This window comes from Narcine bancroftii, chromosome 1 (assembly GCF_036971445.1).
Source record: "Narcine bancroftii isolate sNarBan1 chromosome 1, sNarBan1.hap1, whole genome shotgun sequence".
Classification (NCBI taxonomy): Eukaryota; Metazoa; Chordata; class Chondrichthyes; order Torpediniformes; family Narcinidae; genus Narcine; species Narcine bancroftii.
Window position 1 is genome coordinate 290,193,391 of NC_091469.1, and position 22,595 is coordinate 290,215,985.

Consider the following 22,595-nt stretch of genomic DNA (forward strand, 5'->3'; position numbering starts at 1 on the left):
TATCCTGTTGTTTTGATCAGAAATCAATTCATATCCCAGATATTTCTAATTATTTCTTTGTTCTCATCTGGCCATATTCTTCTGTTCTACTAAACACCTCCTTCTATCTTAGCTTCTTTCTGATTCCATTCTCTTTGTTTCTGACAGTCTCTGTCAGGATTCTTTTTGTTTGTGCTAATCAACACCTCCTTTTGCCTTAACCTTCCTACTAAATTGTTTCATACATATCCTCTCTTTTGTATTTGGTGAGCAGACAATTCTAAACCTACTGTAATCAGTCAACTTTGCTACATACTGTGGCTGCCCCTTACTTACATGACTCTTTCCCTTCACCATGAGGTAAATATTAAATTGTTACATAGTACTGGATTCATGTATACAAACTGAATAGTACATAAGCATATATTCTACATATTTTCTATGATTAATTAACCCCTATATTCCAACACATCAGTGCATAAGGTCGCGTCTCCCTGGCTTGCATTGGGCATTCTCTCTTAAAATTACACACCTCCGGACTAGTCAGGGGCACATTTACAAAACCGAGACCCCCTCCCATGGGAACTTCCCATAAAGGTCTCATCCAGTTAGTTTCTGGCTTATTATGTCTAGGTTCCTGCTCTCTGGGAAATGAATCAAAGGGTTCTGCCCTTTCTTCCCGGAGGATCTCACACTGCTCTGAATTAAAGTCGCCTCTCTCTCTTGTCAATGGAGGTGGTAATCGAGTACTTTGTGAAGGGTCATCATACCACTCCTACTTTCTTCTCTTTTCTCTAGCTGTGGGGGAGGAGGGGAAGGTGCAGAAGGGTAGAGCATAGGGGGGGGGGGGGGGGGAAGATAGGAGCCGGCATAGGAGGAACATCAGGTGGAGGAAGGGAATGTAACACATCTCATCCTTGTGGTTCAGGGACAAAAGGTTCCTCATCTCTCTTGTCCTTGCATTCCTTTTCATTCAAAACCAATTGATCAAATGAACCCCTGAGCCAGCAGGCTGCATATTCCCTGCTCTCAAGATTATCTCTTTGGTTTTGATAGAGCCAGATGTTCAATGCTTGACACATCCAGTCATCCTCGGATCCGAGCTTTGGCCAATATACAGAGCTCCCCTTAATCGGGCTTTTAGCCAATCCAAACAACAATACCTGACCATGGTCAGTTTGTCCTTCCCACGGGTTCTCCCTGCACCCCAATCAGATAACATTAATCCTAACGGACTTTGCTTGGTTATCTGATCCTCTCATCCTTCACTAGGACTCTCTTCCTTACTACTCACACCTCCCATACTAACAGGTAAGTAAAATTTCTCTTACCGAGGTCCACTAGCTAGTTCTAGCGCGCTTCCTTAACGTCCTCTCGTTGTTTGTTCTCAATGCCTCTTCTCGGATATCACTCGCTTCATCCACTGACCAGTCACCCTTCGTCCGTGAGTCCAGCTGAATCAGCTGGGGTGCACCTATCCCCGTCGTCGGGCACTCTGTCAGTGGAGGGAGTGGGATCCCGGACGAGCCCCATTTGTTAGAAACAGAAGTAACTTCACAGAAATTGCTCGAGACAAAAATTGAGAACAAAGAACATTTATTATACAACAATGCAAAGTTGGGTGCTTCCCCTTTCCCTGGGAATACACACATACACTAGGGCTCACCCAACTTTTATACAGTTTATTTCAGTATAGGAATACCCTCCCCCTTACATTCTTCTGCCTCCTGGATAGGTTTGGCATTAGGCAATCCTGCCTGCCTACGTGCTGTTTCTGTGAACTTGGAGGACCAGAGGGGTATCCTGTCGGTGTCTCATCACGTCATTATTCTCATTGTCCTTATTCACAAACCTGCCTTTGTTCTAATTTACACCTTCCCAACTCTCAGGGCTACAACCTCTTCATATGTTTTCTTTGGCTTGGCTTTGCGGACGAAGATTTATGGAGGGGGTAAAAGTCCACGTCAGCTGCAGGCTCGTTTGTGGCTGACAAGTCTGATGCGGGACAGGCAGACACGGTTGCAGCGGATGCAGGGGAAAATTGGTTGGTTGGGGTTGGGTGTTGGGTTTTTCCTCCTTTGCCTTTTGTCAGTGAGGTGAGCTCTGCGGTCTTCTTCAAAGGAGGTTGCTGCCCGCCAAACTGTGAGGCGCCAAGATGCACGGTTTGAGGCGATATCAGCCCACTGGCGGTGGTCAATGTGGCAGGCACCAAGAGATTTCTTTAGGCAGTCCTCGAACCTCTTCTTTGGTGCACCTCTGTCACGGTGGCCAGTGGAGAGCTCGCCATATAACACGATCTTGGGAAGGCGATGGTCCTCCATTCTGGAGACGTGACCCACCCAGCGCAGCTGGATCTTCAGCAGCGTGGACTCGATGCTGTCGACCTCTGCCATCTCGAGTACTTCGACGTTAGGGATGAAAGCACTCAAATGAATGTTGAGGATGGAGCGGAGACAGCGCTGGTGGAAGCGTTCTAGGAGCCGTAGGTGATGCCGGTAGAGGACCCATGATTCGGAGCCGAACAGGAGTGTGGGTATGACAACGGCTCTGTATACGCTTATCTTTGTGAGGTTTTTCAGTTGGTTGTTTTTCCAGACTCTTTTGTGTAGTCTTCCAAAGGCGCTATTTGCCTTGGTGAGTCTGTTGTCTATCTCGTTGTCGATCCTTGCATCTGATGAAATGGTGCAGCCGAGATAGGTAAACTGGTTGACCGTTTTGAGTTTTGTGTGCCCAATGGAGATGTGGGGGGGCTGGTAGTCATGGTGGGGAGCTGGCTGATGGAGGACCTCCGTTTTCTTCAGGCTGACTTCCAGGCCAAACATTTTGGACGTTTCCGCAAAACAGGACGTCAAGCGCTGAAGAGCTGGCTCTGAATGGGCAACTAAAGCGGCATCGTCTGCAAAGAGTAGTTCACGGACAAGTTTCTCTTGTGTCTTGGTGTGAGCTTGCAGGCGCCTCAGATTGAAGAGACTGCCATCCGTGCGGTACCGGATGTAAACAGCGTCTTCATTGTTGAGGTCTTTCATGGCTTGGTTCAGCATCATGCTGAAGAAGATTGAAAAGAGGGTTGGTGCGAGAACACAGCCTTGCTTCACGCCATTGTTAATGGAGAAGGGTTCAGAGAGCTCATTGCTGTATCTGACCCGACTTTGTTGGTTTTCGTGCAGTTGGATAATCATGTTGAGGAACTTTGGGGGGCATCCGATGCGCTCTAGTATTTGCCAAAGCCCTTTCCTGCTCACGGTGTCGAAGGCTTTGGTGAGGTCAACAAAGGTGATGTAGAGTCCTTTGTTTTGTTCTCTGCACTTTTCTTGGAGCTGTCTGAGGGCAAAGACCATGTCAGTAGTTCTTCTGTTTGCGCGAAAGCCGCACTGTGATTCTGGGAGAATATTCTCGGCGACACTAGGTATTATTCTATTTAGGAGAATCCTAGCGAAGATTTTGCCTGCAATGGAGAGCAGCGTGATTCCCCTGTAGTTTGAGCAGTCTGATTTCTCACCTTTGTTTTTGTACAGGGTGATGATGGTGGCATCACGAAGGTCCTGAGGCAGTTTTCCTTGGTCCCAACAAAGCTTGAAAAACTCATGTAGTTTGACATGCAGAGTTTTGCCGCCAGCCTTCCAGACCTCTGGGGGGATTCCATCCATACCTGCTGCTTTGCCACTTTTCAGTTGTTCGGTTGCCTTATATGTCTCATCCTGCGTGAGGACCTCATCCAGCTCTAGCCTTAGGGGCTGTTGAGGGAGCTGGAGCAGGGTGGAATCTTGGACTGAGTGGTTGGCACTGAAGAGAGATTGGAAGTGTTCTGACCATCGGTTGAGGATGGAGATCTTGTCGCTGAGGAGGACTTTGCTGTCTGAGCTGCGCAGCGGGCTTTGGACTTGGGGTGAGGGGCCGTACACAGCCTTTAGAGCCTCGTAGAAACCCCTGAAGTCGCCAATGTCCGCGCTGAGCTGGGTTCGCTTGGCGAACCTAGTCCACCACTCATTTTGGATCTCCCGGAGTTTGCGCTGAAGATGGCTGCGTGCGCAACGGAAGGCTTGTTTCTTCTCTGGACAGGGCGGCTTTGTAAGGTGAGCCTGGTGGGCAGCTCGCTTCTTTGCCAGCAGCTCCTGGATTTCCTGGCTGTTTTCGTCGAACCAGTCCTTGTTTTTCCTGGAGGAGAAGCCCAGTACCTCTTCAGTGGATTGCAGTATGGTAGTCTTCAACTGATCCCAGAGGGTTTCAGGGGACGGGTCCGTGAAGCAGATTGCATCGTCGAGCTTTGCTTTGAGGTTTGCCTGGAAATTTCCTCTCGCTTCGTCTGACTGCAGGTTTCCAACATTGAACCTCTTTCTGGGGGCTTTACTGTTCCTGGGCTTTGGCATGAAGTGAAGGTTGAGCTTGCAGCGAACCAGCCGGTGGTCAGTGTGACATTCCGCGCTGGGCATGACCCTGGTGTGGAGCACATCTCGTTTGTCACTTTCTCGCACCAGGATGTAGTCCAGGAGGTGCCAGTGTTTGGATCGGGGATGCATCCAGGTAGTCTTAAGGCTGTCCCTCTGCTGAAAAAGGGTGTTTGTAATGACAAGCCGCTGTTCTGCGCAGAGCTCCAACAGGAGGTGCCCATTGTCGTTGCACTTGCCGACGCCATGCTTGCCTAGGATTCCTGGCCAGGTTTCTGAGTCTTTGCCGACGCGAGCGTTGAAGTCGCCAAGGATGACAACCTTGTCGGCTGTAGGGGTGCGTTGGATGAGGTTGCGCAGTGTAGAACTTGTCCTTTTCTGCTGGTTCCGCCTGGAGGGTTGGAGCATAGGCACTGATGAGGGTGATGCAACGCTTGTTTTGAAGGGGGAGTCGCATGAACATGATTCGGTCCGAGTGGCCTGTTGGAAGGTTTTCAAGTTTGGAGGCAATGAAGTTCTTGACCATGAAGCCTACACCAGATAGGCGTTGTTCATCCGAAGGCTTGCCAGACCAGTAGAGTGTGTAGCCCGCGCCGCGTTCTTGGAGGCTGCCTACATCTGCCAGGCGGACTTCACTGAGAGCGGCTATGTCGATGTCAAGTCTGAGGAGTTCATGTGCAATGAGGGCAGACCGACGTTCAGGTCGGTGGCTGTCAGCCTTGTCTAGCATGGTTCTGATGTTCCAGCATGCTAGCTTGAGTTTGTGAGCATCTTTTGAGGGGGAGGACGTGGAGGGGGAGGACGTGGAGGGGGAGGACGTGGAGGGGGAGGACGTGGAGGGGGAGGACGTGGAGGGGGAGGACGTGGAGGGGGAGGACGTGGAGGGGGAGGACGTGGAGGGGGAGGACGTGGAGGGGGAGGACGTGGAGGGGGAGGACGTGGAGGGGGAGGACGTGGAGGGGGAGGACGTGGAGGGGGAGGACGTGGAGGGGGAGGACGTGGAGGGGGAGGACGTGGAGGGGGAGGACGTGGAGGGGGAGGACGTGGAGGGGGAGGACGTGGAGGGGGAGGACGTGGAGGGGGAGGACGTGGAGGGGGAGGACGTGGAGGGGGAGGACGTGGAGGGGGAGGACGTGGAGGGGGAGGACGTGGAGGGGGAGGACGTGGAGGGGGAGGACGTGGAGGGGGAGGACGTGGAGGGGGAGGACGTGGAGGGGGAGGACGTGGAGGGGGAGGACGTGGAGGGGGAGGACGTGGAGGGGGAGGACGTGGAGGGGGAGGACGTGGAGGGGGAGGACGTGGAGGGGGAGGACGTGGAGGGGGAGGACGTGGAGGGGGAGGACGTGGAGGGGGAGGACGTGGAGGGGGAGGACGTGGAGGGGGAGGACGTGGAGGGGGAGGACGTGGAGGGGGAGGACGTGGAGGGGGAGGACGTGGAGGGGGAGGACGTGGAGGGGGAGGACGTGGAGGGGGAGGACGTGGAGGGGGAGGACGTGGAGGGGGAGGACGTGGAGGGGGGAGGACGTGGAGGGGGAGGACGTGGAGGGGGAGGACGTGGACCTGACCTCGGGCATGCGCAAAGGAGCTTTTAGGTGGAGTGCAGTGCGCGCAGTACTGGCCCCACCCTTTACACCCATGGTTCGTGTGCCGTGGCCAAGCAAGCTGGGACGTGGCAGCGAGGTCCTTGGATCGTAGGTTTTATATCGGAGTGGCCTTCTCCTATGCAGGTTTCTTACCCGGGCTGGAGGGGTCTGCCTCCCCTCCTAGGTCAGTCGATACTGCCCGGACCGGGGCCGGGGCCGCCGCTGCTCTCCCTGTGCCCTGACTGGGGCCGCCGCCTCCAACTCTCTGCCCGGATCGGGGCCTCTGCCTGCCTCACTTGACCGAGGTCGGGGCCGCCGCCTCCCCCTTGCTCCTGCCCAGACCGGGGCCGGGGCCGCCCCGGGGATCGGAGGCCCCGATCCGGGCAGAGAGTGGGAGATGGCGGCCCCAGTCCGGGCACAGGGAGAGCTTCATATGTAGAACTTGCTAATACTGTCTAGGGCTTACTAATTACATATGCAAAACCTGCTAATTCTATCTAGGGCTAGAAGACCCTTATCTTACTCAGACTGACTGCTTCCTACATTCTAATATCCATTTCTTATCCTGTTCATACTGGCTTTATTAATTTACCCATGTATCTATATTAGTTTCCTCATCTTCATATTTTTATATCAGTTTTACTCATCTCTCACAAAATAAACCTACAAAATATTCCAAAGTGATCTCACTCAAAATAACCAAGCCACCAATGCATCATATCAAATTAATAGCCTACACTGTCAATATAGCAGAGTGAATTATTCAATAAAAACATGGCAAAGTTTGTTGTGTTAAGATACTCCTTCTGAACGATCAGGGCCATTTGAAGCGCAACTTGGAAACAGACCTTCCTGATTGACTCATGCTTAACTGCGCGATTCACATCTGCCTTCATTTGGTCTATATCTTTGTAAACCTTTCCTATTCATACACCAGTCAAATAGCTGTTAAATGCACCAACGGCTTCCTTTGCCAGCCTGTTCCATATAGCTACCAGAGTGGCGCGCAGATGCTGTGATGCTGTAAAAGCACACTGAAATGCCGTCCATAAAAAAAGCAGATATATTGCCGACATTTCAGGCCCTGAGCCTTTCTTCAATGAAATCTCAACAATGTACTGTATCTTTGACTTTTATGGACGCTGAAAACTCCGGCTGAGTTTCTCCAGCATTTCAGTGTTTTCACCATATACCAACCACCCTTTGCGTGGAAAAAGTTGTCCCAGTTAAATCCTTCCCCTGTCACCCCTACTGTTACATTTCCTTTCCATTTACTTTATCTATTCCTCTCATAATTTTGTATACCTCATTTTGATGTCAGCTCTCATCTCGGTAACACAGTTAGTGAGGCAGTTAGTGCAATGCTATTACTGCGCCAGTGACTTTGGTTTGAATCCAGCACTGTCTGTAAGGAGTTTGTATGTTCTCCCCATGTCTGGAAGGGTTTCCTCTGGGTTCTCCAGTTTCCTCCCACTCTTCAAAATATATGGGAGTTAGTGTAAGTTAATTGGGTTTATTTGGGCGGCACAGGCTAATGGACCCAAAGGGCCTGTTACTGTGCTGTATGTCTAAATTTAAAAGCATCTTTGCTAATTTTTTCCACCCTTTTCCAGCCTAATGACATCTTTCCAATAACTAAGTGACCAGAACTTCACAGAAGTCTAGTTTATTGCCATCTGATTGTACAAGTACAACCTGAAGAAACACTGTTCACCAGTCCTCGGTGCAAAATATGCAGACACTGAACCAGGGATGACACACGTACAGACAAACAATACATATGCGGGGCAAATAATCTCCATACAAATAAATAAATAAGTATTGTTTCATGAATATTGGAGAGTTACTTCCTTTGGTCATTCAGCATTCTCATTGCCTGTGGGGGGAAAAAGCTGTTTCTCAGCCTAGTGGTACTGGCTCTGATCCTCCTGTATCTCTTCCCCGACAGGAGCAGCTGAAAGATGCTGTGTGGGGTGGAAGGGGCCCTCAATGGTTTTGCGCATCCTCTTCAAACAACCATCCTGGTAGATCATGTTGATGAGGGGAGGGGGGAGCATGAGGGAGACTCCACTGATTCTCTCTGCCTTTCTTATGGTCCTGTGGATTGACCTCCGATCCATTTCTCTGCAGGAACTGTACCACACTGCAATGCAGTTGGCCAGGATACTCTCAGTAGAGCTCCTGTAGAAGGTGGCCCATAGCCTTGCCTGCTTCAGTCTTCTCAGTCTTAATACTCCCATGTAATCTCGCCAATGCCTCAACTTTTGCACTCAATGCCCTCACTGATGGAGGCAGGTGGGTCAAATGCTTCTTCATCGCTGCATGCCTGTGTCAGCAATTTCAACTAACCTGTACCCAAAGGCCTTGCCTGCTTTGTTATGTTCTCTATGGCCCTGCCATTTACTGTGCAAGACCTGCTCTTATTTGACTTCCCAAAATGCAGTTCCTCACACTTGCATGTGTTAAATTCCATCTCCCTTTCCTTGGTCCATTTCCACATATGATCCACATCTGGGTGAAATCTCAGATAACCTTCTTCACTGTCCACTATACCATCAATTTTCATGATTCACTCCGGGCAGTTTTGGAGTTGCGTCAATTATATGGATCTACTGCAAATGAAGTGAGTATTAAGTTCTTGATGGTATCATAGAGTTGGACAGCACAGAAATGGGCCATAAGCCCATCTTGCCCATGCTGACTAAGAATTTTGTATGGTCTAGTTCAAGAGGAGGTTCATTGGGGGGAGGGGGTGATACCGTGAGTTGTGGCACTGGGTGGTACCAACCCTAGTGACACCACTGACCACCGATACTATTTGTGTGGAGTTTGCACATTCTCCTGGTTTCCTCCCTCATTTCTAATGGAATGACCACAGTCAGTCCAGGTCAGTAGCAGAAATGCGAGCACCATCACACTGAATACTGGCACACATTAGGGCTGTGTGCTCAGCCCACTCTTGTTGATGCTACTGACCCATGATGCCAGATCCAGTTCTAACAGTGTCATCAAGATTGCAGATGACTCAAAAGTCGTTGGCCTCATCAGCAACAATGATGACTACAGAGAAGAGGTGGAAAATCTCGTGAAATGGTGCAAGAGTAACAACCTGAGTCCCAGTGTGGACAAGATGAAGGAGATGATTATAGACTTCAGGAGGACTAGGAATGACCACCCTCCACTACACACCAATGACTCTGTAGTGGAGAGCACCAACTTCCTTGGAGTTCACTTGTGGATACACATTTCCTCACTTGTCAGGAAGGCACAACAGCATTTCCTGAGAAGACTGGAGCAACTAAGGTGACCAACCTTCTATAGGAACTCTAGCAAGAGTGTCCTGGCTGGCTGCATCACAATGTGGTATGGTTGCAGCAGAGATTGGAGGTCAATCTACAGGACCATAAGCGTGGGAGAGTCACTCCTCCCCACCAGGATCGTTGTCTGAAGAGGACGCACAAAATCATTGAGGACCCCTTCTACTCTGCACACAGCATCTTTCAGCTGCTCCCATCGGATAAGGAGAAACAGGAGTATCAAAGCCAGCACCACCAGATGAGGAGCAGCTTCTTCCCACAGGCAGTGAGAATGCTGAATGACCAAAGGAACTGCTCACACTGACCCTCTGAGACTCTCATCAGCACAAAACAAAATTTATTTATTTGTATGGATAAAATTCTTGCCCTACATATGTATTGTTTGTCTGTATGTATGTTTGGTTATGTGTCTGTGTGTTTTCCATTGAGGACTGGAGAATGCTGTTTCGTTGGGTTGTACTTGTACAATCAGATGACAATAAACTTGACTTGACTTGTCCCTCATAAACATCAGTCCAGATATTGCAGAGGATTTTTTTTTGCTCAATAAATCATATCAAGATTCAACATAATCTCACAAAATGATGTTCATCAATCCAGAGAAGTGTGAACTAGTTGATTTCAGTACGTTAAATTTAAGGCCTAATACAATGTTAATAGGATGATTTATGAGCAGTGTGGACAAACTGAGAGATCTTGGATTCCATGTCTTTAGCCAGAAGGAATTTGTTCAGCCAGAGGGTAATAAATCTGTTGAATTTGTTGTTGCAGATGGTTGTGGAGGTCAGGTTATTGGGTGTATTTAGGGCAGAGATTGATAGGTTCTTGATTAGCCAGGACATCAAAGGTTATGAGGAGAAGGGCGGGCAGTGGGGCTGAGTGGGAAAATGGATCAGTTCATGATTAAATGGTGGGTCAGACACAATGGGCTGAATGGCCTATTTCTACTCTTATGTCTTATGGCCTGATGTCCATTGGAGACTCAAAGCTGCTGCACAGGTTGCTCATTGCTGTCTCTGGACATTACCTGCATGAAAATTAGCTGCAAGGTTTCTTATAATAGTGACTACACAAGCAGTGCCTAATTGTTTGTTAAAATGTGGTACGGTTGTTGCTGAACATCAATCAGAGGTCAATCCACAGGACCATAAGAGTGGCAGAGAGGATCACTGGGGTCCCCCTTCTCCATCGATGTGCTTACCAAGATGGTGTCTAAAGAGGGCGTGCAACCCCATCCCGCCTCTTCATCTCCCCATTGCCTTTCGACTAGCGCAAGCATGCTTGCGCTCTCTCTCTCTCTCTCTCTCTCCCCTTTTCCTTTTGACTCCTTTCACAGAGCCAAAATAAATTCTCACCTTCCCTCTTATCATATCCAATTAACACCCTTGTTTGTTTGGAATCCTACCCTTGCCATTCTTCAATCTTTATTCTGACGCCTACCTGTTCTTTGCTTATACCTTGAGGAAGGGCTCAGGCCCGAAATATCTTTACCTCCTGTGGACCCTGCGAGACCGGCTGAGTTCCTGTAACATTTTTGTGTCTTTTTACTCTAATCTCGGTGTCTGCAAACTGTTGTGTTTCACTCAGTGAAGAACCCCCTACCACCCTGCACACTGCATCTTCCAGCTGCTCCCGTCAGGGAAGGAGATACAGGAGGATCAGAGCCAGAACCACCAGGCTGAGGAACAGCTTCTTCCCACGGGCAGTGAGAATGGTGAACAACCAAAGGAACTGCTTATACAGACCCTCCATGACTCTACTATTTATTTAACAGTAATATTTACTTAGTTTAATATGTGTAAATATATACTGTGAACAATGATCATTTGTCGGGATCTGAATTCGCAAGTTTTTGCTCCAAGGACCGGAGAACACTGTTTCATCATGATAAAATTTAAAGTTTAAAAAAAAATTTAGACATACATCTTGGTAACAGGCTATTTCGACCCATGAGCCTGTGCCGCCCAATTACACCCAATTGACCTACAACCGCCCCCCCCCCCCCCACCCAGTACATTTTGAAGATGGGAGTATACCAGAGCCTCCAGAGAAAACCCACACAGATATGGGGAGAATGTGCAAACTCCTTGCAGTCAGCGCCGGATTTGAACCCGGGTCACTGGCGCTGTAAAGGCATTGCACTAACTACTACTTGAACCGTGCATGGTACTTGTACAATCAGATGATAATAAATTTGAACTTGCTTTGGGTCATTCTAAGGTTGTGAAGGCTCAATTGAAATCTATGTTCTTATTTTCTGTTTTACAATATTTGTCTCCTGTATCACAATTCCCAGTTACCCAAGAGTGAGCACTTCCAAGACACGATTATGGCAGGAGATGCTCAGCAACTGGAATGAGGACAGTGATTCCTACACCTGTGAGGTAACTAGAATACTCAATTTTACTTAAATTTAGATATATAGCGTGGTAACAGGGCATTTCGGCCCATGAGCCCGTGCCACCCAATTTACACCCAATTGACCTCAATTCCCGGTACATTTCAAATGGTGTGATGAATCCGGAGCCCCCGGGAAGAACCCACGCAGACACAGGGAGAGCGTACAAACTCCTTACAGACAGCACGGGATTCATACCCAGTCACTAATGCTGTAACAGTGTTGCACCAACCATAATGCTAGTTGTGCCACCCAGTAGTCTAATAACAATGATTTTCCTTGAACAAAGGGCGTGCAGAATACTTTCCCTCTTCTTCATCTGAGCTTTGCAAGATGATGACCAAAGCGTGAATTCACCTCTAATGTCTACTCCTGTCAGGTGTCTGGACGTAGATCATCAGGTCCTTGAGATTTTAGTGTTTTTTTGCTATCAACAACCAGCTTTTTTTAACTCATACTTATTTCTCTTCAGTTCCTCATTCTCATTAGACCCTCCATTCTCTAGTATTTTTTGTGTTTTCTTCACACAGAAATTGTTTAATCACCTTCGGTGAAAAACGTTGAGCTTGTAGCACAGTAAAAGGAGAGAAATGAGCAGCCAAATAAAGAAAGGGGTGGACAGTTTCCATCACATCCAAGCAGCAGATGATGAGAGTGTGGGATCTGGGCAGTCAGTCAACACGCAGTCTCCAGCACCGTTGGCCAGGGTGCAGCCCTGAACCCTTTGTCCCAGCGCAGGGGTTCACACCGCGCATTCCCATTGCAGTAGCAAAATGGGGAAGTTGCTTCAAGTTCCCAGCACCCAGTTTCCTGGCAGAGCCACGCACCGTGGCAGGAAGGACAAGTGGTTGTGCCAGGCTCCTGGTGCAAAATTGAGGAGGGTAGAAGTATGCTCCAGATTCTTGGTACATTGACAAGTGTTCACCATTCTGCAGGGTATTGTGAAACAGAGTAGAGTTGAGAGATATATTTGCATCTATGTTCCATTTCAAAATTTATTTCAGGTACAAGGCTTAATCGAATCTGGTGTCCCCTCTGAGCTGCGTGGTCAACTGTGGAAGTGCCTTTTGGGCAGAGAACGAGTTAAAGAGAGTATCACTCACACCTACCAGGTAAGGAAAATTTATCTAAAACACTTTTATATATAAAAAAAATTAAACTATGCCACCAATATTCTGTTAGACCGAACACCAAGGCAGAGATTACTTTGAAGAAAACAGATAGCTCTTCAATTAACAGCTGGGATGACACAGGTACTTACTGAGGTCAAAGGTTTGGCCCATGTAAAAGTTGACACCCACCCCCCACCCCCCCCACCCCAACAACATTTTTGGCCTGAAAAAGTGGTCCAAAAAAATTTGATGATAACACAAGTATATTCGAAATATAACATCTTAATGTAGTTGATGGAAGAATTGGGGCATTGAGAATTAATTTTTCATCCAGTGAGTGGTGGAGCAATGATTTTGTCCCCACATTTAATGTGCCAAACAAGTGCTGGAAGTTGGATTAAACTGGATTGCTCTTCAGGGCCAATGACAATGGGTCCAGATGTTTGTGGTAAAATTTAAATAATGGAATACTCTGGTTGTGTTAACACTGCCAATGTTTATGCCAGGATTACGTGCAGGAGCTCCGCAGTCAGCTGGACACCCTTGGAGTGAATGAATATGGATTACAAATGGCTGGCTCCACATTGGACAATGCAGACAACACAAGGGGAGGAATGGCTGGTGGAGCCAGGATCCAAGCACCTGACCCAAACTCAGAAGTCAAGGTTGAAACCTTGAGACAGATTGTGCTGGATGTAGGTGAGATGATGAACTGTCTGTAGGGGGTTGCCTGGGTAATTGTGCTGAGGAGAATAGGTTCGACGGGTTCAAAGAGTAAAAGTCCTGGACATGTGTGAGTAGAAAACAGTGATCTTTATTGGCACATGGGGGGGGGTGGGGGGGTGGGGGGGGGGGAGAGAGACACACACATACATACACTCAACAGTAGAACACAAATCATATGCATCGTTCACTAGTCAAATAAAGATGCTTGCAACTCTCAATAGCATGTTAGGGTTACAGCCATTATGCCACTCTGCAATACACAAGCACGATAAATGACAGAGAAAAAACTAGTCTAATTACAACTTGTAGAGCTCGTTGAAAGAATCAAAGACTTGTTGATCCAAACCAAGGCTTTTATTAGCAAAAGACAGGAGCTCTTCACAGGTGGCCGACCAGTCCAGAATGATCCGACCTGGCTAGGGACACAACCCTTTAAGGCCCAGACAATAGGGGTGGCTTAGCTCTCAGCCAATCGCTGTAAGCACAGTCTAGATACAGTAACTATATACACTATGTACATTGGTGATAGATCTGTACTATCACACAACTATAATGGGTATATGCCACTATAGCCCCCACTACTCTGTACTAACATACAGTACACAACTGGTCTCCAGCATTGCCCACAGCTCACAACCTGGATCAGACAGTCTTTTGGCGTCACCTGTTAGCCCGCAACCTGGATTGGAGCTCTGGGATGTCTTGAGGGAATAAAGAAAGTGAGCTGCTCCACATGTTGGGTTTTATGCTGCAGTCAGCTAAAGGGGCTGGCCCAGGTGCCCCCACATGACCTTGGAGAACCAATTGTGTGGTAGCCTTACTTGGGTGTGGATCTTGTGCTTAATTGGTGGTGAGGTAACTTCAGACTGGTTTCCGTATTACAGTGTTAAGATTCAATGTATACATCGATGTTTAACTGAGCAGATGAGCGCTTGGTGAAGTGAAGCTGGGCTAACCGTGTCCAATGGTGAACCATGTATTTAAATGAAGAGGTGGGATGGGAAGTTTTGGGATGGCTGCTAACTTGCATTTGGGTATTTCTCAGTTATGTACCAGTTAGTGTTAGGGTTACTCCGTATCAGTGACAGGAATCTCCCAGTGGCCAAACATGTCAATTCTACGTCTCACTCCCATACTCACACGTCTGTCTACGGCCTCATGTACTATCTCACCAAGGCCACCCATAAATTGGGGAAACAATGCTTGAATTTTCCGGCTGGGCCCTCTCCAACCAACTGACCTCCAATTTCTGCTAATCTATTCTCCATTCTCCCTCTCATCCCTTTCCCTTTGTCTTCTTTCCTTCAACTCTCCATCCCCTTCCCTCTCTATTCATAGAGCCATCTCCCCTACTCCTGTTTGCTGCTGTGTCTTCCCTCCCTTATCCACCTATTACCTTCTGCCTTTGGGACCATGCTCCTTCCCCTACCATCACCCCCCCCCCCCCACCATATCATTTTGTTCCGATGTCTGCCGATAATTTTCCATACCTTGATGAAGGGCTCAAGCCTGAATCGTTGGTTATATATCTTGGCTGTATAAAGTACATGTTTTGACCTTTTGTTTTTCTCCAGCATTGTGTTTTCACTTCAACTACGGTGTCTGCAGACCTTTGTGTTTTACTACCAGTTAGTGATGGTTGTTTCAATTATATAAGGTGTTGAGGAGAACACACCTAGAGTACAGCACGTGAAAGGATGAAAACATTGGAGGCAGTCCTAAAGAGATTGATCAGGCTAATCTCTGGGATGAGGGGATCGTACTGCAAAGAGAGGCTACACCATTTGGTTCTGCAGCTTAGAAGAATGAGGGTTATTTTATTAAAGGGGCCTTGTCAACGTGATGTTAAGAAGTTTCCACCGGTGGGAGAGTCATGAATAAGAGGCCAGTCATTTAAACCTGAGGTATGTAGAAGTTCTTCTTGGAAATAGTAGTGAATAAATCTATATCCTAGAAAGTTATGGAGTCGGATTCAATAGGAGTATTTAAAATGGAGGTAGATACATTTTGGAAGATTAAGGACTGTGGGAATCTGACACTGATGGGAGTTGAGGCCTGGTGTGGGTCAGCTGTTACCATTTTCACTGGCAATTTTGAAGGGTCAGATGGCATTCTCCAGCTCCAATTTTCTTATGTTCTATTCAAGTAATTCAAACAAAAGATTACTTGAAAACCATAAACCCTTTTCTTTCAGTTCAGATGAAGGACCTTGACCCAAAATGGCAACTGTCCAGTTCCCTCCACAGATGCTGTTCCTTCAGGGCTTTATTATTTTAAATTTAATTCAAATTTTGGAAGCTGGCTAAGTCTGGTATTTCACTTGGCTTGCTGTTGTTTTTCTTCCCGTCATTGCCTCGGACAAGGTTTTTTTCTACTCATCCCCAGCCTGGAGAGGCCATTCCTGTCCAGAAGGCAGGGACTCAGCCCACAGGCAGGAAGTTGCTGTGAGAAGGTATGCCACAGGTTGGTGTAAATTTAGCAGGCAGGTGAGTGTGAGATGGCTCACTGCTGCCAAGAAATTCTGGCCTCGTGTTTTAAAAAAAATGTTTGCATGCTTGAAACTTTTTATTTATTGTATTGCTTAATGTGTACAATAATAGATTAATAAGATTGGAAGAGTGCAGGATTTACTTGGATGTGGCCAGAACCTCAGGAACTGAGTTACGGGGAAAGGCTACACAGGTTAGAACTTTTATTTCCTGGAGCACTGAAGAATGAGGGGAGATTTGATAGAGGTTTACAAAATTATACACTGTGTGCAGTTTTTTTTTTTGCAGTACCAATAAATGGTAATTCTACCTCGCCCGCAGGTAAAAGAATCTCAGGTTCGTATGTGATGTATGTACTCTGACAATAAATCAGAATTATGGTGGGTACAGAACATAGAACACTGCAGCATAATACAGACCCTTTGGCCCTAAATATTGTACTGACCCATATATTCCTTAAAAAATACTAAACCCTCCCTACCCTGACACCCTCTATTTTGCTTCCATACATGTACCTGTCCAGGAGTCCCTTAAATGCCTGTAATGTTTCAGCCTCCACCTCCATCCCTGGCAAGGCATTCTAGGTACCCACAACTCTCTGATTTTTTTTTTAAAAAAAGTACCCCTGATGTCTCTCCTAAACTTTCCTCCTTCACTTGGTACTAATGTCCTCTGGTGTTTGCAATTCCTGCCTTGGAAAACAGGCACTGGCTGTCCACCCAATCTATGCTTCTCATAATCCTGTTGACTTCTATCAAGTCTTCCTCTCATCCTTCTGTGCTCCAAAGGAAAGAAAAATCCCAGCTCTGCTAACCTTCCTCATAAGACTTATTGTAGTTCCACATACTGATCCCTGCTCTAAGTTCATCCCCTTTATTCCTAATAGTCCTAGCGTTGAAATAGACACATTTCAAACTCTAACTGGCTCCATTTATCTGTCCCCTATCTGTCCTTCCTCACAAACTCAGAACACAGAGCATCATGCTTTTGACCTTCTGCCCTATTCTCTGGACTCACATTCTGGTTCCCACCCCCCTGTCAAACTAATTTAAACCCTCCCCAACAGCTCTAGCAAACCTGGCCACCAGGATATTGTTTCCCCCCACCCCCCCCCCCCCTCCAGTTCAGGGACAGCCCACCCTTTTTGTACAGGTCAGATCTTCCCCAGAAGAGATCCCAATGATCCAGAAATCTGAACCCCTGCCCCCTGCACCAACTCTTCAGCCACACATTCACCTGCCACAACTTCCTATTCCTACCCTCACTGGCATGTGGGAAGGCAGAAATCCTGAGATTACCACCTCTGAGGTCCTACTTTTTAATTTCTTACCATGCTCCCTGTACTCCATCTTCAGGACTTCATCCCTTCTCCTATCTATGTCTTTGGTTGCCACATCTGGCTACTACCCCTCCCCCTCCAGAATGCTATGAATTTGATCAGAGACATCCCTGACCCTGGCACCTGTGAGGCAACATGCCATCCAGAGCCTCAATCATTTTCACTGAACCTCCTATCCACTTCTCTAACTAACAAGTCCCCAATCACCATAGCTCTCCTCTTCTCCCCCCTTCCCTTCTGAACTGAAGGGCCAGAGACGAGACCACCTCAACTTGTCCCTGGTAGATTATCCCTCCCCCAACAGTATCCTAAACATTATATATTGTTGAGGGGAATGGCTAAAGGGGTGCTCTGCACAGTCTGCCTCTTCCTCTTCCCTCTCCTGACTCTCACCCAGTTACCTGCCTCCTGAATTTTGTGGATGACTGCCTCCCTGAAGCTCCTCTCAAGCACTGCTTCTGCCTCCTGAATGATCCAGAGTTCATCCAGCTCCAGTTCCCTAATACGGTCTCTCAGGAGCTGTGGCTGGATGCACCTCTTGCAGGTGTAGTCATCAGGAGCAATTGTGCTGTCCCAGATTTCCCACATTCTATAACTGAAGCATTCCACTAACTTAGCTCTCTCCATTAACTCTTCCTTGTTTAAATACAAATATCTCATCCTGCCTTACCTCACTGGAATCAATCTCAAGCTCAGCCTCTGCTCGCTGAAGCCTTGTGAAACAAAACCTCCTACACTGGACCACTCGCACACACACAGTTAGAGTAAATGCAAGCAAGCTAAGTTAAAATTTAGAATCCATAGGTTAAAAGGGACATCGGGGGGAATGTCTTCACACTGAGATTAGTTGGAGTGGAACGAGCTGCCAGCTGAAATGGTGAATGTGGGGTCAATTTTGACATTTAAGAAACATTTGGGCAGGTACATGAGGGGTATGTAGGGCTATGGACTGGGTACAGGTAAGGGGGATGAGGCATTACAAAAAAGGGCCTGTTTCTGTACTGTAGTGTTCTATAGTTCAAAAAGTATTTTTTTTTAAACCAGAGTTTGATTTGTAATTTTCCTTTTTGTAGAGAGGTCTTTCCCGACACATTGTTCCCTGATGGGTAGGAATCCAGAAGCAAAAGAAGGGCAAGCAAAACTCTTTCGTATCCTCTCTGCATACGCCAGGTATAATCCTCAGATTGGCTACTGTCAAGGTAAGGGTGAAGACATCGAATCATTGCTTGCTTTTACTCAGTAAAGAAGGAATTTTGGGCCATTTCAGAACTGTTGCATCCTCTTTTTGGGAGCAGGTACAGAGAATTATTTGTGATTATTAAGGGAAGAAGTTGCTGAGCTTTCCAGCCATTTTCACTTTGACCTAAGAGGTCTGATGGCATGAGAGAGTTTTCCCTGGTTGACATCCCAAAATAGATTCCCCCTTTCCTTCTTTCTGCTTGTGCAGTAAATTGCCAATATTATTTTCTCCAACAAGCCAGTGACTGTCATTCAAAAGTGTTTTTGTATTAGCTGTAAAAATACTTGAAAATGTCCTGAAGTTGTAGAATCAAATTGAATTTGAATTGAATAGTTTAATTCCGTGAGCACCAAGATACGGTGAAAGGCATTGCTTTGCGTGCTATCCAGGCAAAATCCTAGTAAATCTTCTCCACACTCTTTCTATCTTATTGATCTCTTTCCTGTAGTTGGGTGACCAAAACGGGACACAAGACTCCAAATATGACCTCACCAATGTCTTATACAATTTTACTGTAACATCCCAACTCCTGTACTCAGTATTTGATTTATGAAGGCCAAGATGCCAAAAGCTCTCTCTATAACCCTCTCCACCTGTGATGCCACTTTCAGGGAATTATGTTTCTGTATTCCCAGAACCCTCTGTTCTACTGCACTCCTCGTGCCCTACACTTACCATGTATGTCCTTTCTAAAATGCAACAACTCACACTTGTCTGCATTAAATTCCATCTGACATTTTCCAGCCCATTTTTCCAGCTGGTCCAGATCCCTTTGCACTTCACACTGCATATATGTACTCTGCCAATAAATCTGAATCTGATCTGATCTGAATTTGATCAGAATGACACTGAGTACTCTTTGTTCTGCACACCACAATCTTTCTATCTTTTTAAAGTATATATGTTACACTTCCCAATATTCAGTGCACATTGATTAACCAAGTTGTTAGTTATTGCAGCAGGTGTTCTTACCCCATGGAGCGTTCCCTTTCACATAGATATGCAGGAAACCTTTCACCAAGGTGGCTGAAAGAACTTGTCTAAAGGGCACTTAGCTGATCCGGAGATTCTTAGGAGACTGCAGATGCTGGAATTTGAAATCGAACACAATCTGCTGGAGGGAATTAGAATCGGGTTTATTGCCCTGAGAATGTGTCACAAAATTTGTTGCTTTGTAGCAGCAATATTGCACAGAACAAGGTGCAAAAATTTGTTATAAATTACATTTCTGTAAATTCACTATTGACAAATAAATAGTGCAAAAGAAGAGTAAAGAGTGAGTTAGTGTCTGGGGTTCACTGTCTGTTCAGGGATCTGATGGCGGAGGGGAAGAAGCTGCTTTTGTGCTGCTGGATGTTTGACTTTAGGCTCCTGTACTCCCTTCCCAATGATAGGGCAAGGCCTGGGTGGGGGGGGGGGGGGGGTTCCTTGATGGTATCTGTGGAAGGAAAAAGAATGGTCAATGTTTTAAGCCAAACCCTTTTAAAGGTCTTGACAAAGAGGTTTAGCTTGAAATATTGACCATTCTTTTTCTCCCAGAGATGGAGTTTGACCCACTGAGTTTATCCAGCAATGTGTGTGCAAAATGTTGGGCTCTAGGGGGCAATGGTGTTCCATTTTATTGGAACGTGTTTTTTTTAACATAACCTGTATTCATAGCATTTGATCAAAGGGGAAAATTCACACCTTCACTTTACAGATAACTGTTTATTTTTTTCAGCATTGAAGTTTCAGAGTTAAACCAGGCAGCTTTTTTCACATCAAATGGATTTACACAATTCCCTGATTTTTTTTTTACATTTTAGAGTTAAACCTTGCGAGTTCCTATATCTTTGGTTTAAAAAAAAATGAATCGGAACCTGAATCAGAATTTATTGTCATGAATAAGTCATGAAATTTGTTGTTTTGCAACAGCGTCACAGGGCAAACTTTCAAATAAACCACCTTACAAAACAAATAAAAATAGTGCATGAAAAATCAAAGTAAAACCAGTGCTTTGGTTCATTGATAATTCAGGAACCTGCTGGCAGAGGGGAAGAATCTGTGCCGCTGAGTGCTCATCTTCAGGCTCCTGTACCTTTTTCCTGATGGTAGCAGAGTGAAGAGGGTGGTGGTGGGATCCTTGAGGGTAGAGGCTGCTTTCTTAAGTCACCGCCTCTTGTAGATGTTCTCAATGGAGTGAAGTCTGGTGCCTGTGATGTCGCAGGCCGAGTTAACAACCCTCTGGAGTTTATTCTTGTCCTGAGCGTTGGGACCTCCGTACCAGACAGTGATGCAACCATCCAGAATGCTCTCCACGGTTCACCTGTAGAAGTTTTCAAGAGTTTTTGGTGACATACTGTATCTCCTCAAACAGCTTGTTAAGTATAGGCGCTGGTGAGCCTTCCTTATGATTGCATTGACATGGAGGCACCAGGACAGATACTCAGAGATGCTGGCACCCAGGAATTTGATGTTCTTGACCTTCTCCACTACTGACCCCTCGATGAGGATTGGGTGGTATTCCCCTGACTTCCTCCTGAAGTCCACAATCATCTCCTTGGTTCTGCTAATGTTGAGAGCAAGGTTGTTGGTGTGACAACACTCAATGAGCTGATCTAACTCCCTCCTGTATGTTTCCTCTTTGCTGTTTGTGATTCTGCCGACAACTGTGGTGTCATCGGCAAATTTGTAGGGAGCATTGGAATTGTACTTGCCCACACAGTCATGGGTATATAATGAGTAGAGCAGGGGCCCAAGCACACATCCTTGGGGTGCGCCTGTGTTGATAGTCAGTGAGGAGGAGATGTTGTTTCCAATTTGTACTGACTGTGATCTTCCAATAAGGAAGTTGAGGATCCAGTTGCGGGGGTGCAGAGACCCCTCTAGCAACACCCTCCCCTTTCTTGATCTCTCAGTCATATTGTGAAGAAGGGGTCAGGCCTGAAACATTGCTTGTATATCTTTACCTCCTGTGGATGCTGCGAGTCCTGCTGAGTTCCTCCAATATTTTTTTTCTGAATTAAGAGGGTTGTCCTGTCAAAATAAGCTGCACAGGTTAGATCTGTATTTCTTAGTGTTTGGAAGATCGAGTGGTGACATTCAAACAAGATCTGAAGGAGGCTTGACAGAGTTGGCATTGAGATATTTTAGACCATAAGATATAGGATAGATGATGGGCCATTCAGCCCATCAAGTCCACTCAGCTATTCCATCATGAACTGATCCCTAACCCACTCCCCATAACCTTTGATACCCTGATATCTTTCTCAAGCAGACAAGATGTAAAGGGCTGGTCATTTAAAACTGAGGGATTTAGACATCTCATTGATCGCACATCACAAGAGCACACCCTTTCAGCCCACCTCCTTCATACCTGCCAATTGCTATGGCTTTCTATGCTAATCCCACTTGCTTGTGTTAGGAACATATACCTCTTTGCCTTTCTGATCCAAGTACATGTTTAAATGGTAAATCACAAAAATCTGTGGTTGAAGTTTTTTAAAAAAACACCACACAATATGCTGGAGAAGCTCAGCAGGTCAAACAGTGCAAAGAACCGATATTTCAGACTTGAGCCCTTTCTTTTTCAATCTTTTTATTAACATTTTATAATATACACAGCATAGGAATAGAGAAATAAAACAATTAAAATGGTCTGTCCAAGTCGACATGGCACAAGTATCAGATATAAATTCCAGAGTGAAAATGTGACATATTAGAAATAATTCTCCTAACAAAGAAAACAGAGATAAAGAAATAATTATAATATTATATGTAAAAAACAAAACAACTAATCTACTAAAAAAAAATTAAAAACCAACTGAGTGGCCTATCCCAAGGATCTGTCGAATAATTTAAAATATAGCTTCATTCCACACCTACAGGTAACAAAAACGCCAAGAATTTTATTACATCTGGAAAGGAAAGTTAATTCATGGAACAACATCATCAATAAAGTCATCAATAAATGGTTTCCTGTTTCTTCAAATTTAGCAGTTGTATCTAGAGTACGACTTCTGATTTTTTTTTGAGGACTGTGCTATTT

The 22,595-nt window shown here is 46.2% G+C and overlaps 1 protein-coding gene across 1 annotated transcript in view; it reads left to right on the forward strand.

The window, feature by feature from the left end:
- LOC138756814 (TBC1 domain family member 10A) overlaps positions 1-22,595 on the forward strand; it is a 125,132-nt gene that overhangs the window by 16,331 nt on the left and 86,206 nt on the right. Inside the window, exons 3-6 of the mRNA XM_069923235.1 lie at positions 11,561-11,648; positions 12,667-12,774; positions 13,281-13,473; positions 18,402-18,527. Coding sequence (XP_069779336.1) covers positions 11,561-11,648; positions 12,667-12,774; positions 13,281-13,473; positions 18,402-18,527 — 515 coding nt within the window. The remainder of the gene's footprint in view (positions 1-11,560; positions 11,649-12,666; positions 12,775-13,280; positions 13,474-18,401; positions 18,528-22,595) is intronic.